This window comes from Staurois parvus, unplaced genomic scaffold (assembly GCF_062004578.1).
Source record: "Staurois parvus isolate SC_StPar_1 unplaced genomic scaffold, SC_StPar_1.0 ptg000175l, whole genome shotgun sequence".
Classification (NCBI taxonomy): Eukaryota; Metazoa; Chordata; class Amphibia; order Anura; family Ranidae; genus Staurois; species Staurois parvus.
This window is the reverse complement of record NW_028317971.1, coordinates 2,270,686-2,289,940: the sequence shown is the minus strand read 5'-3', so window position 1 is coordinate 2,289,940 and position 19,255 is coordinate 2,270,686. Positions and strand designations below refer to the sequence as shown.

The window sequence follows — 19,255 nt, the reverse complement described above, 5'->3', positions numbered from 1 at the left end:
TGATGTATGCCACTGTAGCCATATTGTCTGAACGGATCTGCAGGTCATGATTTATTAGATCTGCCTGAAAGGCATTCAAAGCTTGCTGAACTACCAGAAACTCTCCCCGATTCGAGATTTTCTGAGCTTCCTCCACAGAACACAACCCCTGGGCCACTCTGTTGCCTAGGTGGGCTCCCCAACCAAAGCTGCTGGCATCGCTTGTAATGATAACCTGACAAGGTGCGTTTCACTCCAGACCTTTGGCTAGATTGTCTTGCTTCCGCTACCACCAAAGCGATCTCTTGACCCTGGACAGGTGCCGGACTGCCAGATCCAAAGCAGATCTGTCCTCGTTCCAATCCCTCAGAAGAAAGACCTGCAGTGGCCGCTGGTGGAATCTTGCCCAGGGGACAGCTGGGAAACATGATGTCATGAAACCCACTGCCCTAATGATATCCCTTATAGTCCTGGACAAATTGCTCTGCAAACCTGCCAGCACCTGACTTATCCTGATAAACTGTTCTCGTGGAAGGAAGCTCTTTCTCTCTACCGAGGAAAACCTGTACCCCACATAGGCAACTCTCTGGGAGGAAGTTAAGCATGACTTGTCCCTGTTTACGAGCCACCCCAGACTCAGAGGATCTGCGGGTTGCTCAGGACTTTCTTCAGTCAACCGTTGGTGAGACTTGACCACAAAGAGGAGATCGTCCAGATAGGGAACAATCGTAATAGACCTCATTCTTATGGGGCAACTGCCTCCGCGAGCATCTTCGTAAAAATTCTTGGCGCTGAGGCCAGACTGAAAGGTAGAGCCGGACACTGCCAGTGGTGGATCTCTGATCCCATCCTTACCGCTATTCTTAGGTATTTCTGACACGCATGTTGAATGGGAATATGAAGATACGCATCCTTCAAATCTAGCATAGCCATGAAACAATCCGGGTAAAGAATGTTCTTTACAGAGAAGATTGATTCCATCCTGAAGTGTTTGTACCTTAAAGACTTATTGAGAGGGCACAGGTTTAGCATAAGGCAAAACTTGCCCGAGGGCTTTTTCACTACAAAAACATGGGAATAACACCCCCTCCCCTACTCGTTCCAGGGAACTCGAGTAAGGACCTGCTGATCTACCAGGTCTCCAATTAGGCTACACAGAGCCTGTGCCTTTTCCCGATCCTTGGGAAGGTTGGTTACCAGATACCTGGCAGGGGGACTGGAGTCAAACTCCAAACTGTACCCCTTTCCTATCCAGTCCAGAATGTATGGGTTTGAGGAGACTGAAGCCCACTGAGGGAGAAAGGTCCCCTGTTTTCCTCCCACTGGGACGCTCAAGTCATTGAGACTTGTGGGGTCCTAAGGAGGATTGAATAAGATAATAAGATCCCCCCCTTACCCTTGTTCTTGTGCCCTGTCCGATGTTTCTTGGACTGAACATCCTTAATTTGAGGGACCTGCATCTTTTAAAGAAAAACCGTCCTGGAGTAAGATCTCTTACTCTCTTGAAATGCTCTCTTTTTATCAGCCGTACACTCCAGAGCGTCCTCGAGAACTGGACCAAAATGGTTATCGCTAGTAAATGGTAAGGCACAAAAATCACAGTTTGGATGCGGAATCCCCTGCCCAGGTCTTTAACCATAATGTCCTTCTAGCTGAATTCACCAGAGCAGAAGATCTCGCAGCTAGCTTAACTGATTCGGCCGAGGCATCCGTGAGGAAACCTACCGCTTTTTACACCAAAGGAAAGGATTTTAGAATTTGCTGCCTGGAAGTCCCTGCCGAGAGATGCGTCTAACTGGATAAGCCAACATTCCAAATTTCTGGTGACACAGGTGGCCGATAAAGCCAGCTTAAAGTAGAGGTGAAATCCCAGGCCCTCCGGAGTAAGACTTCTCTTTTATCCATAGGATCCTTTAGGGCCCCCATGTCTTCAAATGCTAAGTCCGTCTTTTTAGAGACTTTAGATAAGGGGGCGTCCAACTTTGGAATCTTGTTCCATGGTTGGGATCCATCATCCTCAAAAGGAAATCTTTTAAGATTACCAGAAAAAAAGGGCTTCCTTTCAGGGTTTTCCCATTCCAGCTTAATGGCATCAACCAGGGAACTATGGACTGGAAAGACCCTAGTCTCTAAGGTTTCATAGATAGCCTTAAGGAGGTCGTCTACATCATCAAGGGCCAATTTGTACCTGGAACCTCGGGAGGAGCAAGCTTCACCGTCGTCCTCCTCTGAGCCTGAACCTGTGTGAGGAAGCAAGGGACCTAGGATGCTCTTCTGGGTCCTCCTCCCTTCTCAATGCTTCTGATATTGCAGCAGTGACTGGGTCCAAGGCCCCAGCGGTGTCTGCATTCTAACCAGCAGGGATCGAAAAGGACTGAAATGTAGTTGTCATGTCATCCTTAATGAAGGTGAGAACCCTATGGCAGGCTATAAATGACTCATCCTTAATTGGGTTGATAAACTGCAGCACAAAAATAGTGCAACATAAAAAAAATTGCAACAACCAACATTTTATTTTCCAGGGTCTCTGCTTAAATAAAATATATTTTTTTTAGCAAGAGTATGAGAGAAATGTCTTAATTTGCCTGGACTGGGACTGGTTAACCGCATGCCGCCCAGCCACTGTACATATACGGCGGCAGGGCGGCACTCACAGGCAAAACCACGTTTTAAGACGTGTGTTTTGTAAACAAATAGGGGGCGCGCGCAAGGCGCGCCGCCGCCCTATTTGTCCCGCGGATCACCGCCGCAGATGTGAGTCACCGGGTCACAGCCGCTCGTTAGCAGCTATGTTCCGGCGATCGGCGGCAAACAGTGACAGAGAGCACAGCTGCAGTAGCTGTGCTGTCTGTCACTTCCCTGTCAGCTCGAGGATGAGCTGATCGAGAAAGAAGAGTTTCTCTTTCTCGATCAGCCTTGTCCCGTGCAGCACACACCCCTGCCCCCTAGTAAAACACTCCCCCTCACTCCTATAACCCTTCCCTGCAAAATAAAGTTAACCCCTTCCTCCCCATTACCAATTGTACAGTGTCAGTTTTTTTTTTTTGCACTGATCACTGTATTAGTGTTTTTGGGGATGTCAGTGACCCCAAGTCAGTACCCCCCAATGTCAGAATGCCCACCGCAGTCCCGCCATAAATCGCTGGTCGCTGCCATAAGTCCCTGATCGCCGCCATAATTCGCTGATTGCCGCCATTATTAGTATGAAAAAAAAACTAAAAATCCCAGTATCTTTCCCGCCATTTGTAAACGCTATAACTTTCACATAAACCAATTAGTTTACACGTATTGGGGTTTTTTTTTAGCAAAGACATGTCGCAGAATGAATTTGGCAGAAATTTATGACTAAATTTGATTTTTGCATTTTTTTTTACTGGACATGTTTTATAGCAAAAACTCCAAAATATTGTTTTTTTTCCCTCAAAATTGTCAGCCTTTTTTTTTATAGCGCAAAAAATAAAAACCGCACAGGCGATCAAATACCACCGAAAGAAAGCTCAATTTGTGGGGAAAAAAAAAGGATGTAAATTTCATTTATGTACCATATTGCATGACTGCGCAATTGTCGCAACTAGCGACTGCGCAACTAGCGCAGCGCTGTATAGCAGAAAAATGGTGTAAATTGCAGTATTTATACCATAGTTTGTAGACGCTATAACTTCCACACAAAGCAATCAATATACACTCATTGGGATTTTTTTTTACCAAAAACATGTAGCAGAATACATTTTGGCCTAAATTTATAACCAACATTGAGTTTACTATATATTTTTTATAGCTGAAAGTAAAAAAAATTGTTTTTCTTCAAAATTTTTGGCCTTTTTATGTTTATAGCGTGAAAAATAAAAAGCGCACAGATGATCAAATACCACAAAAAGAAAGCTCTATTTGTGTGAAAAAAAGGACGTAAATTTTGTTTGGGTGCAGCATTGTATGACCGCGCAATTATCAGTTGAATTAGTGCAGTGCCGAGTAGCAAAAAGAGGCCTGGTCATTAAGGGGGGTAAATCCTCTGGAGCTCAAGTGGTTAAAATTAAAGTAAAATTTTGTTAAAGGGTAACTAAACTCAAGAACAAAAATGTATCACGCTGCAGCTTACCAGTCCTTAGATGTGGTAGTGTTTTTGTTGTGATTAAGGCTGATAACATTTCCAGCAAGAACAGTTGGCCTTACCAGAAATGCTTTATTAAAGTGATTCTAAAGGAATTTATTTTTTTTAATTAACATGTGATACTTACCTGCTCTGTGCAATGGTATTGCGCAGAGCAGCCCCGATCCTCCTCGTTTTGGGTTCCCTGCTGGCAGACCTAGCTCCTCCCCCCTGCTGAGTGCCCCCAGTAGCAAGCCTCCTGTTATGGGGGCATCTAGCAGGCTCACTCCCAAGCTGCGTTGTGTGTGTTCATCCACACACAGATCACGCTCGGCCCTGCCCCCTCCTCATTGGCTCACTGGCTGTGATTGACTGCACCCAGGTTTTTTTTTTTTTACCTGAATGCATAGAATGCTTTCAGGTAAAACACCTTGAACCTTTAGAACCATTTTAACTCTGGACTTCTGAAGTTTTTTTTATAAAAGTAAACTATTAAACAAATATAGCAGGTTTTACCTATCACATTAGTAGAAGGTTTACATATGCCTTAATTAAATATGCCAGCACAAGTAAAAACTCATAAGTAGGAACAGAAAATGTCAATGGATTCTAGATTTTCTAGGTTTCTCTTTTACTAGTTGCACTGGGAGATAGCAGCATCTCTATCAATCTGCAGCAGAAAGGTATAGGTGCAAATGTGTGGGTTTATCTCCAAAAACCTTTTTAAGACAAGGTCATTAATAACTATTCAGAAAACTGTAGACTTTAGATCTAATGCAAATGAGCACCATGATACTTTTTTTTATTGCCGAAACATTAAAATAAACATTAAAAAATTTTTTAGGACATGTTTACCCCTTCTTCCTAAGTACAGCCCAAAAGATCTAAAACAATTTCCTCCAGTAAAAGCAGCCTGTGAATACTAACCAATGCACAGCAGAAAGTTAAAACTCCTCCGTTTTCCAGCACTGCTGTCTCCTGAAAAATTTCAGCACCCAGAATTGTGGAATGCTTGCATTCTCTTTGCGCACTGTGGTTTGTTTGAGGATGTAGTGGTTTTCAGGAGAAACCACAGCATGGCAGGAGGAACACAGGCACTAAACAAATTTATACACAGATCAATGAACAACTTGCACTTCTCAGATATCGTACTTGTTCACGATACAAACAAGTTGCTTGGAATTAGAACATTGACAAATCAGTAGGCATCTGTCCCTAACCACTTGAGTCCCAGGAGCCATTATAAAACAGTGCTGAGATAGTGGCTATATGTTCCTGTGAGATTTCCTTTGGGACCTGGACAGCTTCTGTGCTGGAACGGAGACAGCTGGGGTCCAGCACTAAGCCCTGAAGCTGAAATAATTAGCTCCTGGGCCTCCCATCCTGCTGCACATTACTCCGTACAGTGTCATGAAGAAGTATATTGAGCTTGGGAATCATAGGTATTTGCGTACAGCCATTGGCAGCATACAGTACAAATCAGTGACAGGCTGACAGATGCAATGGCTGGATGCATGTGATTGCACATTCAAGGAGTTACATGCATATAGGGATGTATGAACATCCCAGTTTGCATACAGGATGTGCGGTTACATTCGTATAGCTGCAGTGTCTGTAAGCCTGTCATTGATTTGTACAAGCTGTTCGCTGCTGTATGAAAATGCCTGTGATTCTCCAGTGCAGACGTACTTTGTGTGTGAATGAGGTCTTAGGGGTCATTCAAACGGGCACTGCAGCCTATACAGCATGAATCAGCAGTTGTTTATGGAGCTTCAGCCACCCGGAGATGCTTGCAGGTGGCCTATGTTACTCTATGGAGATGCAATGGCTTTATGAATACAGCAGCTAGTCCTAATTTGAAAAGCATGCAGGTACAGAGGCGTGGCACTAAACACAGACAGTTTTCATTTGGGGCCACTTACCCGTACCTGCATGCCTGTCAAATTGTGGCTGGTTCCATAGGCATGCAGCACCAGGTGGCTTCAGCCACAAGAAAAAAAAAACAAACCCCCCCCCCCCCCCCCACACTTTCAAATTACAGTGTCTATGTAAGTACTTACATTTAATAATAATCCTTTTTTACATTTAATGTTTTAAATTTCTTTACTTGGTTTTTTTCCAGCCGTTTTGTGGGAGGAATCTTACAGACCCCAGAAACACAAAGCTGCACTCAATGAATGAAAAAGTGCCATGTACAGAGACTTCCTGTTCATAAACAAAATGAAGACTTAGTAAACACAGTTTACTCTGCTTCAGTTAACACAGAAGTTACTGGTACCAATCACTCACTGTCTTCAATCAGATTGGTAAAAATGTCTTATAGCACAAGGGAGAATGGAACTGACGTAAGGTATACTGATCTGGCCAGCAAGAAGTTAGGTGCCACTGTATGCCTTACATCGGTGGCTGAAAAAGGGTCAAACTGCACAAAAAAAAAAAAAAAAAAAAAAAAAAAAAAAACACGATTTTTTAATGGAGGCTAGGCTTCAAAATATTAGATACTAATGAGAAAAAGTATTGAGTCTTTTGTGAACCAGGCAGACACACATCAAAGTGTTACTAAACCCACAACAGTAAAATCAGTCTGTATATGCAGTAAAGCAAGGATTGTTATACTCATTGTGGTTATCCTCTGCATTGTGTAAAAAAGCTGTTTGATCCTGACTTCTCTGATCCCCCCTTTCTTCCAGTGTCCCCCTCTTATCGCCTACTAAGAAATATCATGTGGAGTCACACTGCACAATCTCAGTTCAATGTGTATTGCTAGAGGTTTTCTTTTTATCTTGGAAGAGTGCATGTGATCAGCACAGGGCAAATCAGCACTGCCCAGACAGAGGTCAGGGGTTCTGCATCCTCATACAGGAAAATGAAAACTCCTCCTACAAGCTTTAACATGTGCTTGTCTGGACACTGATAGAGGTCACAAGACTGCTCTAACTGCTGATGAGAAAAGGTATTTAGCAGTTTAGATTTACTAAAATAATTGCATTTCCATGTTCTGTGTACTGTGGGAGACAAGATATAGTGAATGCAGGGTCCTTGGTTTAGTAACACTTTAAACGGCCACATCTTAGGAGAGTTTTTGAGATGTGAAAACATGAATGCCTATTTCATTGGTCAGCCCTGATGCACAGCAAGGGACACTGAATTGATGAAGATGCAACCGCTTACCTTTTATGCAAAATCACGATACCCAGGACCATGTTCGCTATCAATGATCCCTGAAAAATGTTGTTTAAATATTGTGAGCAATGTATACAGAGTCATACAATAGAAGATGTATATGATAAATAAAATAGTCAAATTTTGTTTAAAAAAAAAACAAAAAAAAAAAAAAAAAGGAAGAGGATAAAAGAAAGGTTGAATAACAGGCAGAATAAACACTTAGTTCAAAATTCTGTGTTTATACCCAGGATGAATAAGGGCGCTGTCACATTGATCCACCACAACAATGCAGCAAAAACGCATATGCATTTTTACAGTGCTTGCAGTGTTTTTTTTTTAAGGACATGTGACTTAAAAACTGCACCAAAAACTCTTCTCGGCTGCGTTTTTAGGCGGTTTCCATTGATTTTAATTGGAAGAGGTGTTTTTGGTGCTGTTTTTTGCAATGCCCTAGTGTGAAACCATACACAAACATACATAGGGAAGAGTTTTTCTTGAGCTTTGCAGGCGCTTTTTTTAACTATTGTACAGGTTACTAATTTATGACAACCACAGAGTTTATGTAATGGTTTACACGTCTGTATTTAATATTTTTGAAAATCTGTATTTTGCTTATAGCCTAAGTTTAGTAAAAAACAAAAAACAAAACAAAACTCAGCACATGGAACATTTCTTACAGACAGTATGATGCGTCCCTTGTGCCACGGTCTCCTGCGTTAGTTGAAATCCTCTCCTCTGATTCCTTTCCTCCCCACGCTGCAGGGTGGATAAGAATCCATGATTTATAAAAATAATAAATAATTAAATCTGATTTTTTTTTTTAATTTAAAACGGATTTTCTTTATTTTTATCAAATTTATTTTAATAAGATGCTTCTGGAGTACAAATCTATCTAAAGATAGTTTTCTATTTAAGATACATTAATAATTTATTTTATTCAACATAAAACATAGTTATGTAGCAGGAGGCTGTATACTCTACAATATTTACATTTTTGGTAAACTCATTCAATGAATCTAAGCTCTGCAAGCTGAGATAACATGCACTGCATTGATGCATTGACACAATTTCACAGTAACCATGAGAAAAAACACAAAACAAAAGAATTTGAGTAGTTCTCCAGCTATGTGTGATTAACCTATTAACCTAAAATCGGTTTGGATATCACTGTTTTACTAACCTGACAGCGTATTATTCAAAAAAGGAAACCTTCATTTGGTTGGAAAATATTAAAGATTCTAACTACCAGCAAAATGCGTAGGATTCCTTACATTTAAAGAACACCTGTCATTTTAGATCCATCATGGCAGCGCTTGTTAGCGAGCACCCGCTCACCTGCTGCCGCCATGTCCCTCACCTTGTTGGGTCACTGTCGAATCACCAGCCATCCCATTAAAGATGACAGTTGCTCTTTAAAAATTATGATTTAAATTGAGGCTTTTCACTAGTGATTTAAATCAAATCCATCCTGCCGTGCTGTAGTCTTACAGTGTGGTGGGATATAAGGGATATATTCACCTCACGAAGGTAAATATATGTGCATATTTTTTTTTTTTTTTATTAGACAGGAAGACTCAATGAACTACCTAGAGCACTCACCACTATGGCTGATGGTAGTTGTAGTTCTCTCATCCACAAAACTCTGTGAATGAATGACGTGTCCATGTGGGCAGAGCCCCACACAGCCGCTTTTTTTTTTTTTTAAACGTGATTGGGTTCAGGTAAGTATTGGGGGGGCTGCAGGGGGAGTTGCATACTGGAGGTTTTTTAACCTTACTGCATAGAATGTATGAAGGTAAAACAACTTTCAGGCATTACAACCAATTTAATGCTTGTGCATATCCTTTAATTTTCACCTAGAGCAAACTGTAAGGTGCAGGTGTTCTACTCACCGATCTAAATATCATGTGCAGTGGCATAGAAATATTGAGGTTGAGTGCATAATTATTCACCACGCTGACTGTAAAAAACATAGCCACCATGATAACATAATACCTTTAACAAGAAAAGAAAAATAAGTTAGGTACGATTCAATATTGCCTAAATAAAAAATGTGCTGTTCAAGACCCACAAGTCCACTATACCTTAATGCTATGGCAGGACGCTTTCTTCCAAAGTCTGACTCAAAGATAAAGCCTTCTATTGCTATAAGCAAAAACTGTGCAAACGTCACTATATTGCCACATCCTGGATACTTTCTGAAAATAAATAAATAATCCATGAAATCATTTCCACTATTGCCCTGATTTATGTGCACACTCCAAACAGAACCCCACTGCATCCTGCCCACAGACACAGCTGTTGCAGCTCAGGAACGTGCTGATGTGCATTGTGGGTGTGTAGATGTAGGTAGGTGTTCCATATACTGTTTTTGTGCATTAGCGAGCCATTGCACAGCATAATGCACGTCATAAAACTCCACAGTAGTGTGAACGGTCCCTAAAATAGTCCAGAACAAGTATAAAAAAAGAGAACACTGCACACATTCAAATATTTCAGCAATATAAGCTGGTGAAACAATGTAGACATACTTAACAATTGTTGCTTTGTAAGAAAGCATTCAAACGTCTAGGACAGTAGGAACAAAGAATACATAGACACAAATAATACAGGAGAAAAATCAATGTTTCTCATTCAGTAACCCCTTGGCGCCACGTGGCCGGATTTATGATTGTGACTGCCATGATTGGCTATCACAGCGGTCACATGACTGCATGCAGAGCACACACTCTCAGCACGTGTTTACATCTGGTATGCAAATATGTGGCCTCTCAGCGTTGAGGCCCACCCACTGAGAGGCTGTATATTTGCGTACCGCCAGCGCCAAGAGGTTAAGTTCACTAAAGTTTTGCATTAATGTATGAAAATGATTATACTAGTAGGAGAATGTCATCAGATCTGTCTATGGATGCTTTCATGCATGCTATTTTATACCAACTTTGTCAAATTTAGAAAAATTGTGATGTCATATGTCCACCTTCCACCTCGGCCAATAAGAGGAAGCCTTGTATTCATTGATAAAAATAAAAGGTTTCTCCTGAATAGCAGAGAAGCACTCAGTCCAACTCACTAATTCCAAGAGCAGACAGGAAGGAGCCCGTACTGCTGGCGGATCACTGAGCTGCTTACTGTATGTAGTGAATGCGTCTACATACTGTATATAACAACACTCAGAGGCTGCATCATTTACTAATGGAAGTAGTTTGTTTGGGCCAGCTTGGCCAAAACAAACTAAAGTTGATTGAAACCTGGAATTCTACTTTAAAAATACTGAAAATGACTGTTAAGGAAAAAATATTCAACTGAAATGAATGTGTTTCAGATTATATAGGAATTTTAGTGATGTATCCTTAATGCCAAGGTGAAAAGTGTGGGCAGTCCTATCTTGTGGGAATAGGACATTTGTCAGAAAAAAAAATACAACCTGGCTGACAGCTGTCAGAAAAAACAAATACAACCTGGCTGACAGCCACAACCATAGCACACTTATTCAATAGGAAAAGTAAATACTAGCAATATTTCAAAATATCATTACCTGGCTCACTGTATATAAACAGTCCTCAGGCAATATGGATACACAGTGTGTAGTACAGCAAAGGCTTCTTATAACAGAAGGTATTCACATCTCTTATTCCATCACCTATCCCAGAATTAAAGCCTAAATTTACATAAAACAAGGGATGTTACTTACATTTAATTTAAAGTGTCCCCTGTGCTGGTGCCAGTTGTCTTGGTTGAAGTCCAAAGTCCTCTGCTCCTCCCATACACCCACAGATTAAATCTTTGGGGGTTAATAAAGCCAAGGGACTTGTCACAGCCACTCAAAAGGCTCACGATACCTGTTACAATCTGACCATACAATCAACCTCAAATCTACCAGAACTAGGTAACAGAAGATTTTACCTAAAACTATCTAATCAATCTGCTTCCAATCAGAAAGGCTCTTGCATTATATAGTTGTTGGTAGATCGAAAAGGGATTGTAAAGTATGTGGTGACCCAAAGAGTGCCGACTATGCCTGCCATTTCCAAACCCTTCTTCCATTCATAGATGTACTACAGCTTCCTCAAATGAAAAGTGATCTATGATTGGAGGACAGGTACATGAATGCAATGTCCATCTCCTCCATTCATAGATCGCTTTTCAATCATGGAAGCTACAGTACAGCTTCTGTGAATGCAGGAGTGTGTGGAGAGGGCTGGTATAGTCAGCACTTTTGATGAATTCCTGTGACAGGTTCCTTATCTCTATTAACGCCTGTAAAGCCAGAAAATGACAGCTGCATGGTATAAGTGAAAGGGGCAAAGGACTTCAACTAGGACAGCTGGCACTGTAACTCAGATTAAATATAATTACCTTGTATGTAGTATTGCCATTATATACAATAAACGCTTTAATAAACTAAATATAATAACTGTCCCTTGTGCTGATTAAAAATAAATAAATTTATACCTAAACGTAGCCTTTAAGAGGATCATTCTTATTTCAGGACAGTAGGTGGAGCCATGAACATTATTGCCTTTTGCTCCTCTGGTCAGTTGCATATCCAGAATGACTGTTCATAGTGCAAATATAACAGTAATACTAATATTAAGAGTCATTTATTACAAAACTGCATGCTATTGCTTCAGGATATTTGGCCATCATCAGTGCAGTGTATAAAAACTATGGCTGCTGTAGTGTACGGCTGGGGGGACACAAACCAGTATAACAGGTGCTTTTACAGGCTGGAAAAAAAAATAAAGCGCTTGCAAAAGCTGTTTTTTTTGGGGTTTTTTAAGCCCAGTGTGCATGAGGCTTAAATAAAAAAAATTAATTATTTACAAACAGGTGCATTTGCTGGGCGTGTCATACTACCTGTATGTGGTCTGAGCTACATACAGTCCTATGTTCTAGCAGAGGAATGGAAACTACCCGCCTCACTGCCGAAACAAAATTGAGTCAGGATGATTGCTGCTCAGCCATTCAAGGGTAGCTTTGTATTCTAGGAATAAACAAAAGGCATCCACTGCCTGAGGTGGAGATCGCCATTGGCCTCAGCCAATTATTATACAGTATTATTATACAGTATTTATAAAGCGCCAATAGTTCGCTCAGCGCTGTACATTACAAAGGGGGACAGAACATGTGACAGAACAATACCAATACAATGCAAAACATGAGGGGATTGAGGGCCCTGCTCTTTTGAGCTTACAATCTAGGATCAAGAAAGCTGACAGAATACAAAGCTTCCTGTGATTGATTGAGTGGTGATCAGCCCGAACCTGATTTGTTTCCTGGAAGGTTTACATGCCACTGCTGGAAGACAGCTCTGTATATAGCTGAGCCTGCATACAGGTAATACAGCACCCTCTTGCAAGTGCACCTCTTAGAGCAAAAAATATTTCATCTGGGCAAGCTTGACCTGAACAAACTATTTAACCAGCTCCCGACTGTCAATAGACATCCTCCCAGGGCAAGCATCAGGCATGCTGTGTGATCACTGTGTCCTTTGGACGCTGCTAACCACAGCCTAACGTAAAGGGCCAATCAAATCAGCCCTTTACTATGTGATCAGCTGTCTCCAATCACAGCTGCTCCCATGTAAACAAATGCCAGTTATTGGCATTTCCTTTCCCCACACGCTGTCACTGTGTGAGGAAAGGAAAGCAGATAACCGGCAATCCTGTCAGCACACATATACACTGATCAGTGCCTTGATGATCAGTGCTGCTTATTAGTGTCCATTAGTGCAGCCTTATCAGTGCACATCAGTAAAGAAAAAAAATTACTTAAAGCGGAGCTCCACCCAAAAGGGAAAGTTCCGCTTTAAGGCTTAGTCCCCTCAGCCCGTTAAGGATTGGAACCTTTAGGGAGTGGGGGGGGGGAGAGGGGGTAGCCAAATTTGACAGGAACCCGCTCCTACTGCGATCGTCTAGGCCAGCCATTCTCAACCAGTGAGCCTTGAGGTTTCTTCAGGGCTGCCTTGGCAAAATGTCTAAAAATTGCCCAAAACCTGTATACAAGCCAGCGGGTGGAACAATCCTGCCTTTTAGTTACACAAAGCCATAGGTTTTCATTGAGCACCATTACGACCTTCTAGCCGCTGGCGTCCTGACAACCAATGACATCATCAGTTGATAAGGAGGATGTCAGCTGCCTGCACAGCATCCTTGTTTGACCCTGCCCTGCCCCTCTCCATCAGTGCTGGGGTCATATTAGCTCAGTGATGGAGAAAAACTGAAGGAGAAGAGAAACATTGGAATACTAGTCAGTACCAGTGTGCAAAAGTGTATTTGGTTTGGAAGAATAAATCGCCTCTAATGTTGGGTGTCCTACATGTGTGAATGTTGCTGCATTATATCAAACTGTTAGAATAGTTTTTCACATTTTAGAATGGGGTGCCTCAAGACTGTCCATAATTTTAAAGGGTGCCTCAGGAATGTCCATAATTTAAAGGGTGCCTCGATTGAAAAAAGGCTGAGAAACACTGGCCTAGGTGATTCAAAGCGGATGTTATCCTCTTCTGGGACACATGACAGGTCCCAGAAGACTAAGGGACCATTCATAAAGCACAGAGCTACTCGCACATGTGCAGTGGGCGCCCGGCTGTGAACCTGCAAGCTGTCACAGCCGGGTGCCCATGCTGAAGATGCCGACGCCAAGGACGGCTGGCGAGGACACCGCCGGATCGAGAGACAGGGGAAGGTCTGTTTTTTGTTTGTTTTTTTAAAGTCAGCAGCTACAGTTTTTGCAGCTGCTTTTTTGTTTTTTATTTCAACTGGAGCTCTGCTTTAAACACAAAATGGTATGACTGGAACTAAGAAAAACTTTCAAAATTTTTTGGTCTTTGTTTAGCAAAAATTAGTAAAACCCCAGTAGTAACTAAATACCACCAATAGAAAACCATCTAAAAAAAAAGATAAAAAGTAATGTGTCCAGTGTTGCATGACCGTGCAATTGTCAAAGTACGGCCCAGGCAAGAAGAGGCCAGTGCTTGGTATTGAGCAGGGGCGGACTGACAACTCATGGGGCCCCCGGGCAAGAGGAGATCATGGGGCCCCTGTGTCCTTGCCCAAACTAAAAAAAAAACCTATGAAAAAGGTACCAGGGGCATCTCATGGGGCCCCCTACTGACCCCGGGCCCTCGGGCAGTGCCGAGTTTCCAAATGGTCAGTCCGCCCCTGGGTATTGAGGTAGTTACAGGGACATTATACTTGGAGCTTAGCTTTCACCCCCCAGGTATACTGCCCGGTGGAGGAATACACCGCACACACCTCCTTACCACAATGCTACCATACACTTTATATGTCCCCACACACTGTCCTGGTAGACACGGACTCAGGTTCCCAATGTGGACTCTACAGGCATCAGCACGGAGGAGGAATGAATGAACACCCAGCAGTCCGCTCTTCTCCTAATGACAAGCTCTCACCTGGCTAACAGCTCTAAAAACACCACATTGCTGCAGCAGCCGCCGAACACTAGAGCCACAGCTACAGCCGGGTGCATGGTGACAGACGACCCCGCTCCACGGCAACCAGTCCTACACACTCCTCCGTCCTCTACTACAAGCCGGAGAAGCCGACACGTCCGCTCTGAGCGCACTGCATTCTGGGAGGTGTAGTCTAAGCGGAGAACGGGCACGGCGTGCAGAGTGCAGTTGCAGAGGGGAAAACTACAACTCCCGATATACACCGCAAGCCGGCGTTCGAAGAAGGAGAAGGACGGAGGCAGAGCCTGTCATTGGCTGCAGCTGATTAGGCGGAGCTAAGAGTGACGGGATGGTGTGTGCTCTGTGTGTGAGGGTCGGCATCGGCTGTGTAATGTGTACATGGAGGAGCTGAGTCTTATGCAGGCCATAGATGGGTCGAAAACCGGCCGTTTTAAAAAAAAAAAAAAAAAAAACAACAACGAAAAATCAGTCGTTCAATAGTCTGACGTTACTACCAACGGTAAAAAAAAATTGGCCGATTTTCGTCCTGACTACGGCCGGCATTTAATTACTTCTGTCCCTGCAGAGAGCTCCGCTATTATGTTTGACGTGAAAAAGTATAGCAGTTGCAACATTGTATCCATTTCAGATACAGATGTTTTTATTCGGATACAAATAGATACAATGTTGCAACTGCAATACTTTTTCACATCAAACATAATAGCGGACTGGAATTCTTTTTCTTGCAGGTCACAGCTCATGCGCAGATTTTTTATCAATAAAAAGATCAGCCAATTTGCCCATCGTTGCCGTGAAAATCGGACGATTTTTTGCCAACTTTTCAGATTAAAAAATGCCAAAATCCAGAAAAACGGCCGACTAATTTACCCATTAACATTGCAAAAATCAGACGATTTTTTTTTTCAGCTGAAAAATCGGCCGATTTTTGACCCATCTATGGCCTGCATTAGGGGCCATACCTGTACAGGACCGCTCCAAATGAATGATGGCAGAGGAGCAAACCTTAACCACTTGCCCTCCTGAGGATTTACCCCCTTCCTGACCAGGCCATTTTTTGCATTACGGCACTACATTACTTTAACTGACAATTGCGCGGTTATGCAACGCTGCACCCAAATGAAATTTACGTCCTTTTTTTCCCACGAATTGAGCTTTCTTTCAGTGGTAACTGATCGCCTGTGCATTTTTAATTTTTTGCGCTTTTAAAAAAAAAAACTGACAATGTTGACAAAAAATATTTTTGACTTTTTGATAACCATATCCAGCAAAAAAAATTTAAAAATCAAATTTTGTCATAAATTAACACCAAAATGTATTCAATTTTGAAAAAAACCCAATATTTTTAACTTTTTGCTGTAAAACATATCCAATAAATTTTTTTTTTAAAAATCCAATTTCTTCATGAATTTAGCCCAAAATGTATTAAACTCCATGTCTTTGCTAAACAAAATCCCAATATGTGTAAATTAATTGGTTTACGTGAAAGTTATAGTGTTTAAAAATGGAGGTATATGTACTGGGATTTTTTTTATCTTTAAAATTTTTACTAGTAATGGCGTCGATCGGTGACTTATAGCTGGACTGCGTCAGACATTCTGACACTGTTGGGAACTGACTTGGTGTCACTGACATCCCCAGTGACACCAATACAGTGATCAGTGCTAAAAAAAAAAGCATTGACACTGTACTAATGGCACTGGACAGGAAGGGGTTAACATGAGGTGCGATGAAAGGGTTAACTGTGCTGGGTGTGTTTTACTATGGGGTGGTGTCAGTGTGCTTTACTGTAATAACACTGCTCTGGGTGGCTGCGCTGTGCACAGCCATCCAGAGCAGTGTGCCCGAGCTGACAGGGAGGAGGAGTGTTAGTAAAAAAAACAGTCCTCCTCCCTGACAGAGATCGGAAATCACTGGGCGCCGGTGAGTAATTACCAGCCGGGACCCAGTGACTAACAGCCGCAGCGCGCCCCTTACCTGGAAATGCAAAATCACGTATATATACCAGGGGCAGACTGACAACTCATGGGGCTCTCGGGCAATAGGGGATCATGGGGCCCCTGTGTCCTTGCCCAAACTCAAAAAAGCCTATGAAAAAGGTACCAGGGGCATCTCATGAGGCCCCCTACTGACCCCGGGCCCTCGGGCAGTGCCTGAGTTTCCAAATGGTCAGTCTGCCCCTGATATATACGTATTTCTGCTATAGGGCGGACGGGAAGCGGTTAACACAGCTTGGTTGCTCTATTAGATTGTGTACACATTGCAGCTGGTTAGTGCTTTACCCTGTTTTTTCAGGACATATTGAGCCTTCAATGGACATAGATATTTCCAGATTTTCCTTTATCAAAGGAAAACTGGACCACATATATTTATATATATATATATATATATCTATATCAGTTTTTAACCACTTGCCGACCAGGCACTGTATTTAAACGGCAGCACGGCTGCGCAAAATCACGTTTTAAAACGTCATTTTGCAAAACAGGTAGCCGCGGCTGTCAATCCCCTGCTCCCTGTCAGTTCCTAACACACTGATCCTGAGAGTGGCATTTATCTCTCAGAATCAGTGTGTTACTGTGAAGTACACACCCCCGCCCTCTAGCAAAACACTCCCCTCACACAGTTAACCCTTTCATTGAATAAAAAAGTTAACCCCTTCCTCCCCAGTGCCATTAGTACAGTGTCAGTGTTTTTCTTTTCACTGATCACTGTATTGGTGTCACTGGGGATGTCAGTGACCCCAAGTCAGTTCCCCCCCAGTGTCAAAATGTCCGCCGCAGTCCCGCCACAAGTCGCTGATCACCACCATAGGTCGCTGATCGCCGCCATTATTATTATAAAAAAAAAATCCCAGTATCTTTCCCACCATTTGTAGACGCTATAACGTTCACGTAAACCAATTATTTTACACATATTGGGATTTTGTTTTAGCAAAGATATGTCGCAGAATACATTTTTGCCAAAAATTATGACAAAATTTGATTTTTACATTTTTTACTGGACATGTTTTATAGCAAAAAGTCCAAAATATTGTTTTTTTTCTGAAAATTGTCAGCCTTTTTTTTTATAGCTCAAAAAATAAAAAACGCACAGGCGATCAAATACCACCAAAACAAAGCTCAATTTGTGGGAAAAAAAGGATGTAAATTTAATTTGGGTGCAGTATTGCATGACCGCGCAATTGCCAGTTAAAGTAACGCACCGCCGTAACACAAACCGCTTCTGTAACTGCTTCCCGACCGCCCTATAGCAGAAATATTGCTACAGAGCGGCACAGGTGCACAAAATCACATATATGGTGATTTTCACGCACCTCCCAGATAGCGTCAGATTGCCCATCAGTACACCAGTCATCACATTTAACCCCTTGACTGCCAGGAACACGCTCATGCACAATAAACCTACATTGCTAGTATAGTGTCTGAACGGATCAATATCTTTGATCAGATCAGCACTATACCAGCCTTCACATTAGTATAGCATCCCCAAAAACGCAGCGTTAGCAGGATCAGCCCTGTCACCTGCCAGCGCTTGCGTTTAGCGCCTACGCTTACCTCCCCCTTCTCCCCCAGCAAGTACAGTGTCAGTAGGTCACTGTCACTTGATACATTTCACACAAAACCGCAGTGTTCGCAGAATCAGGCCTGATCTCTGTTAGCACTTGCCGGTAAATCTTGATGACTCTCATATGCAGCAGAGTGCCAGTACTAGTGCAGCGCTACCTTTTGGTGAACTGGCGAGCACCAGCTGTTAAGTACATCTTGGTCTTTCACACATCTCTTAGATTGTAAGCTCCCAAGATCAGGGCCCTCCTAACCCTCTTGTATTGAACTGTATTGTTGCTGTATTGTCTCACGTTATAGTGAGCGCCATATAAATCCTGTATAATAATAATAATAATACCAGCACTGCAGTATGACTTGGTGACGTGGTGAGTCCCATAACTTCAGTACAAGCTGGTGCGGTGGCGAGCACAAGTATTGTCCCGCAGCCACCTAGAATTCGCACACAGGCCCATAGAGCTGATAGTATCCTTCCGGATGTGCTTGCAAATCCTGATTGACAGCCCACAAATTCTGCAGCACCTGTACTTCCCCCATTCACTGCCCAACCCGGAATTCAGATGGAAATAGCAAATTTAACTGCTCCCCTTGATTTTTGGAGCTGTTTTTCATGGAATATCTGTATGTGTTGATTGTGGATCAAAGCAATTTATATGCACAACAATTTATCGCCACCAACCCAAATTCAAACCTTGCCAGACCAGTCACATGGAAACTCATTACGGTTTCCGAATTTACATTTTTTTTGGACCTAACCCTAAACATGGGCATTACTAAAAAAAATTAATTGCAGTTGTATTGGGCCACAGACCCAATTCATCATATGCCGTGTTCTCTGCTGCCATGGCCAGGCATAGATACGAGAGTATATTGTGTTTTATGCATTTCAATGACAATACACTGTCGTCCTCAGGGTGACCCTGAATTTGACCGGCTCCACAAAATTCAGCTCCTCGCAAATCACCTTAACCAAAAATTTGCAGATGTCTATACTCCCTAGCAAAACATCTGCGTTGATGAGTC

General features: G+C 42.4%; 1 protein-coding gene across 1 annotated transcript in view; it reads right to left on the bottom strand.

Moving 5' to 3' along the window:
- The window catches only part of SLC35B4 (solute carrier family 35 member B4), a 37,481-nt gene extending 22,666 nt beyond the window's left edge, over positions 1–14,815 (bottom strand). Inside the window, exons 1-4 of the mRNA XM_089676874.1 lie at positions 14,649–14,815; positions 9,319–9,432; positions 9,127–9,229; positions 7,241–7,290 (exon numbers count right to left, since the gene is read on the bottom strand). Coding sequence (XP_089533000.1) covers positions 7,241–7,290; positions 9,127–9,229; positions 9,319–9,432; positions 14,649–14,725 — 344 coding nt within the window. The 5' untranslated portion in view covers positions 14,726–14,815. The remainder of the gene's footprint in view (positions 1–7,240; positions 7,291–9,126; positions 9,230–9,318; positions 9,433–14,648) is intronic.
- Positions 14,816–19,255: the final 4,440 nt, after the last annotated feature.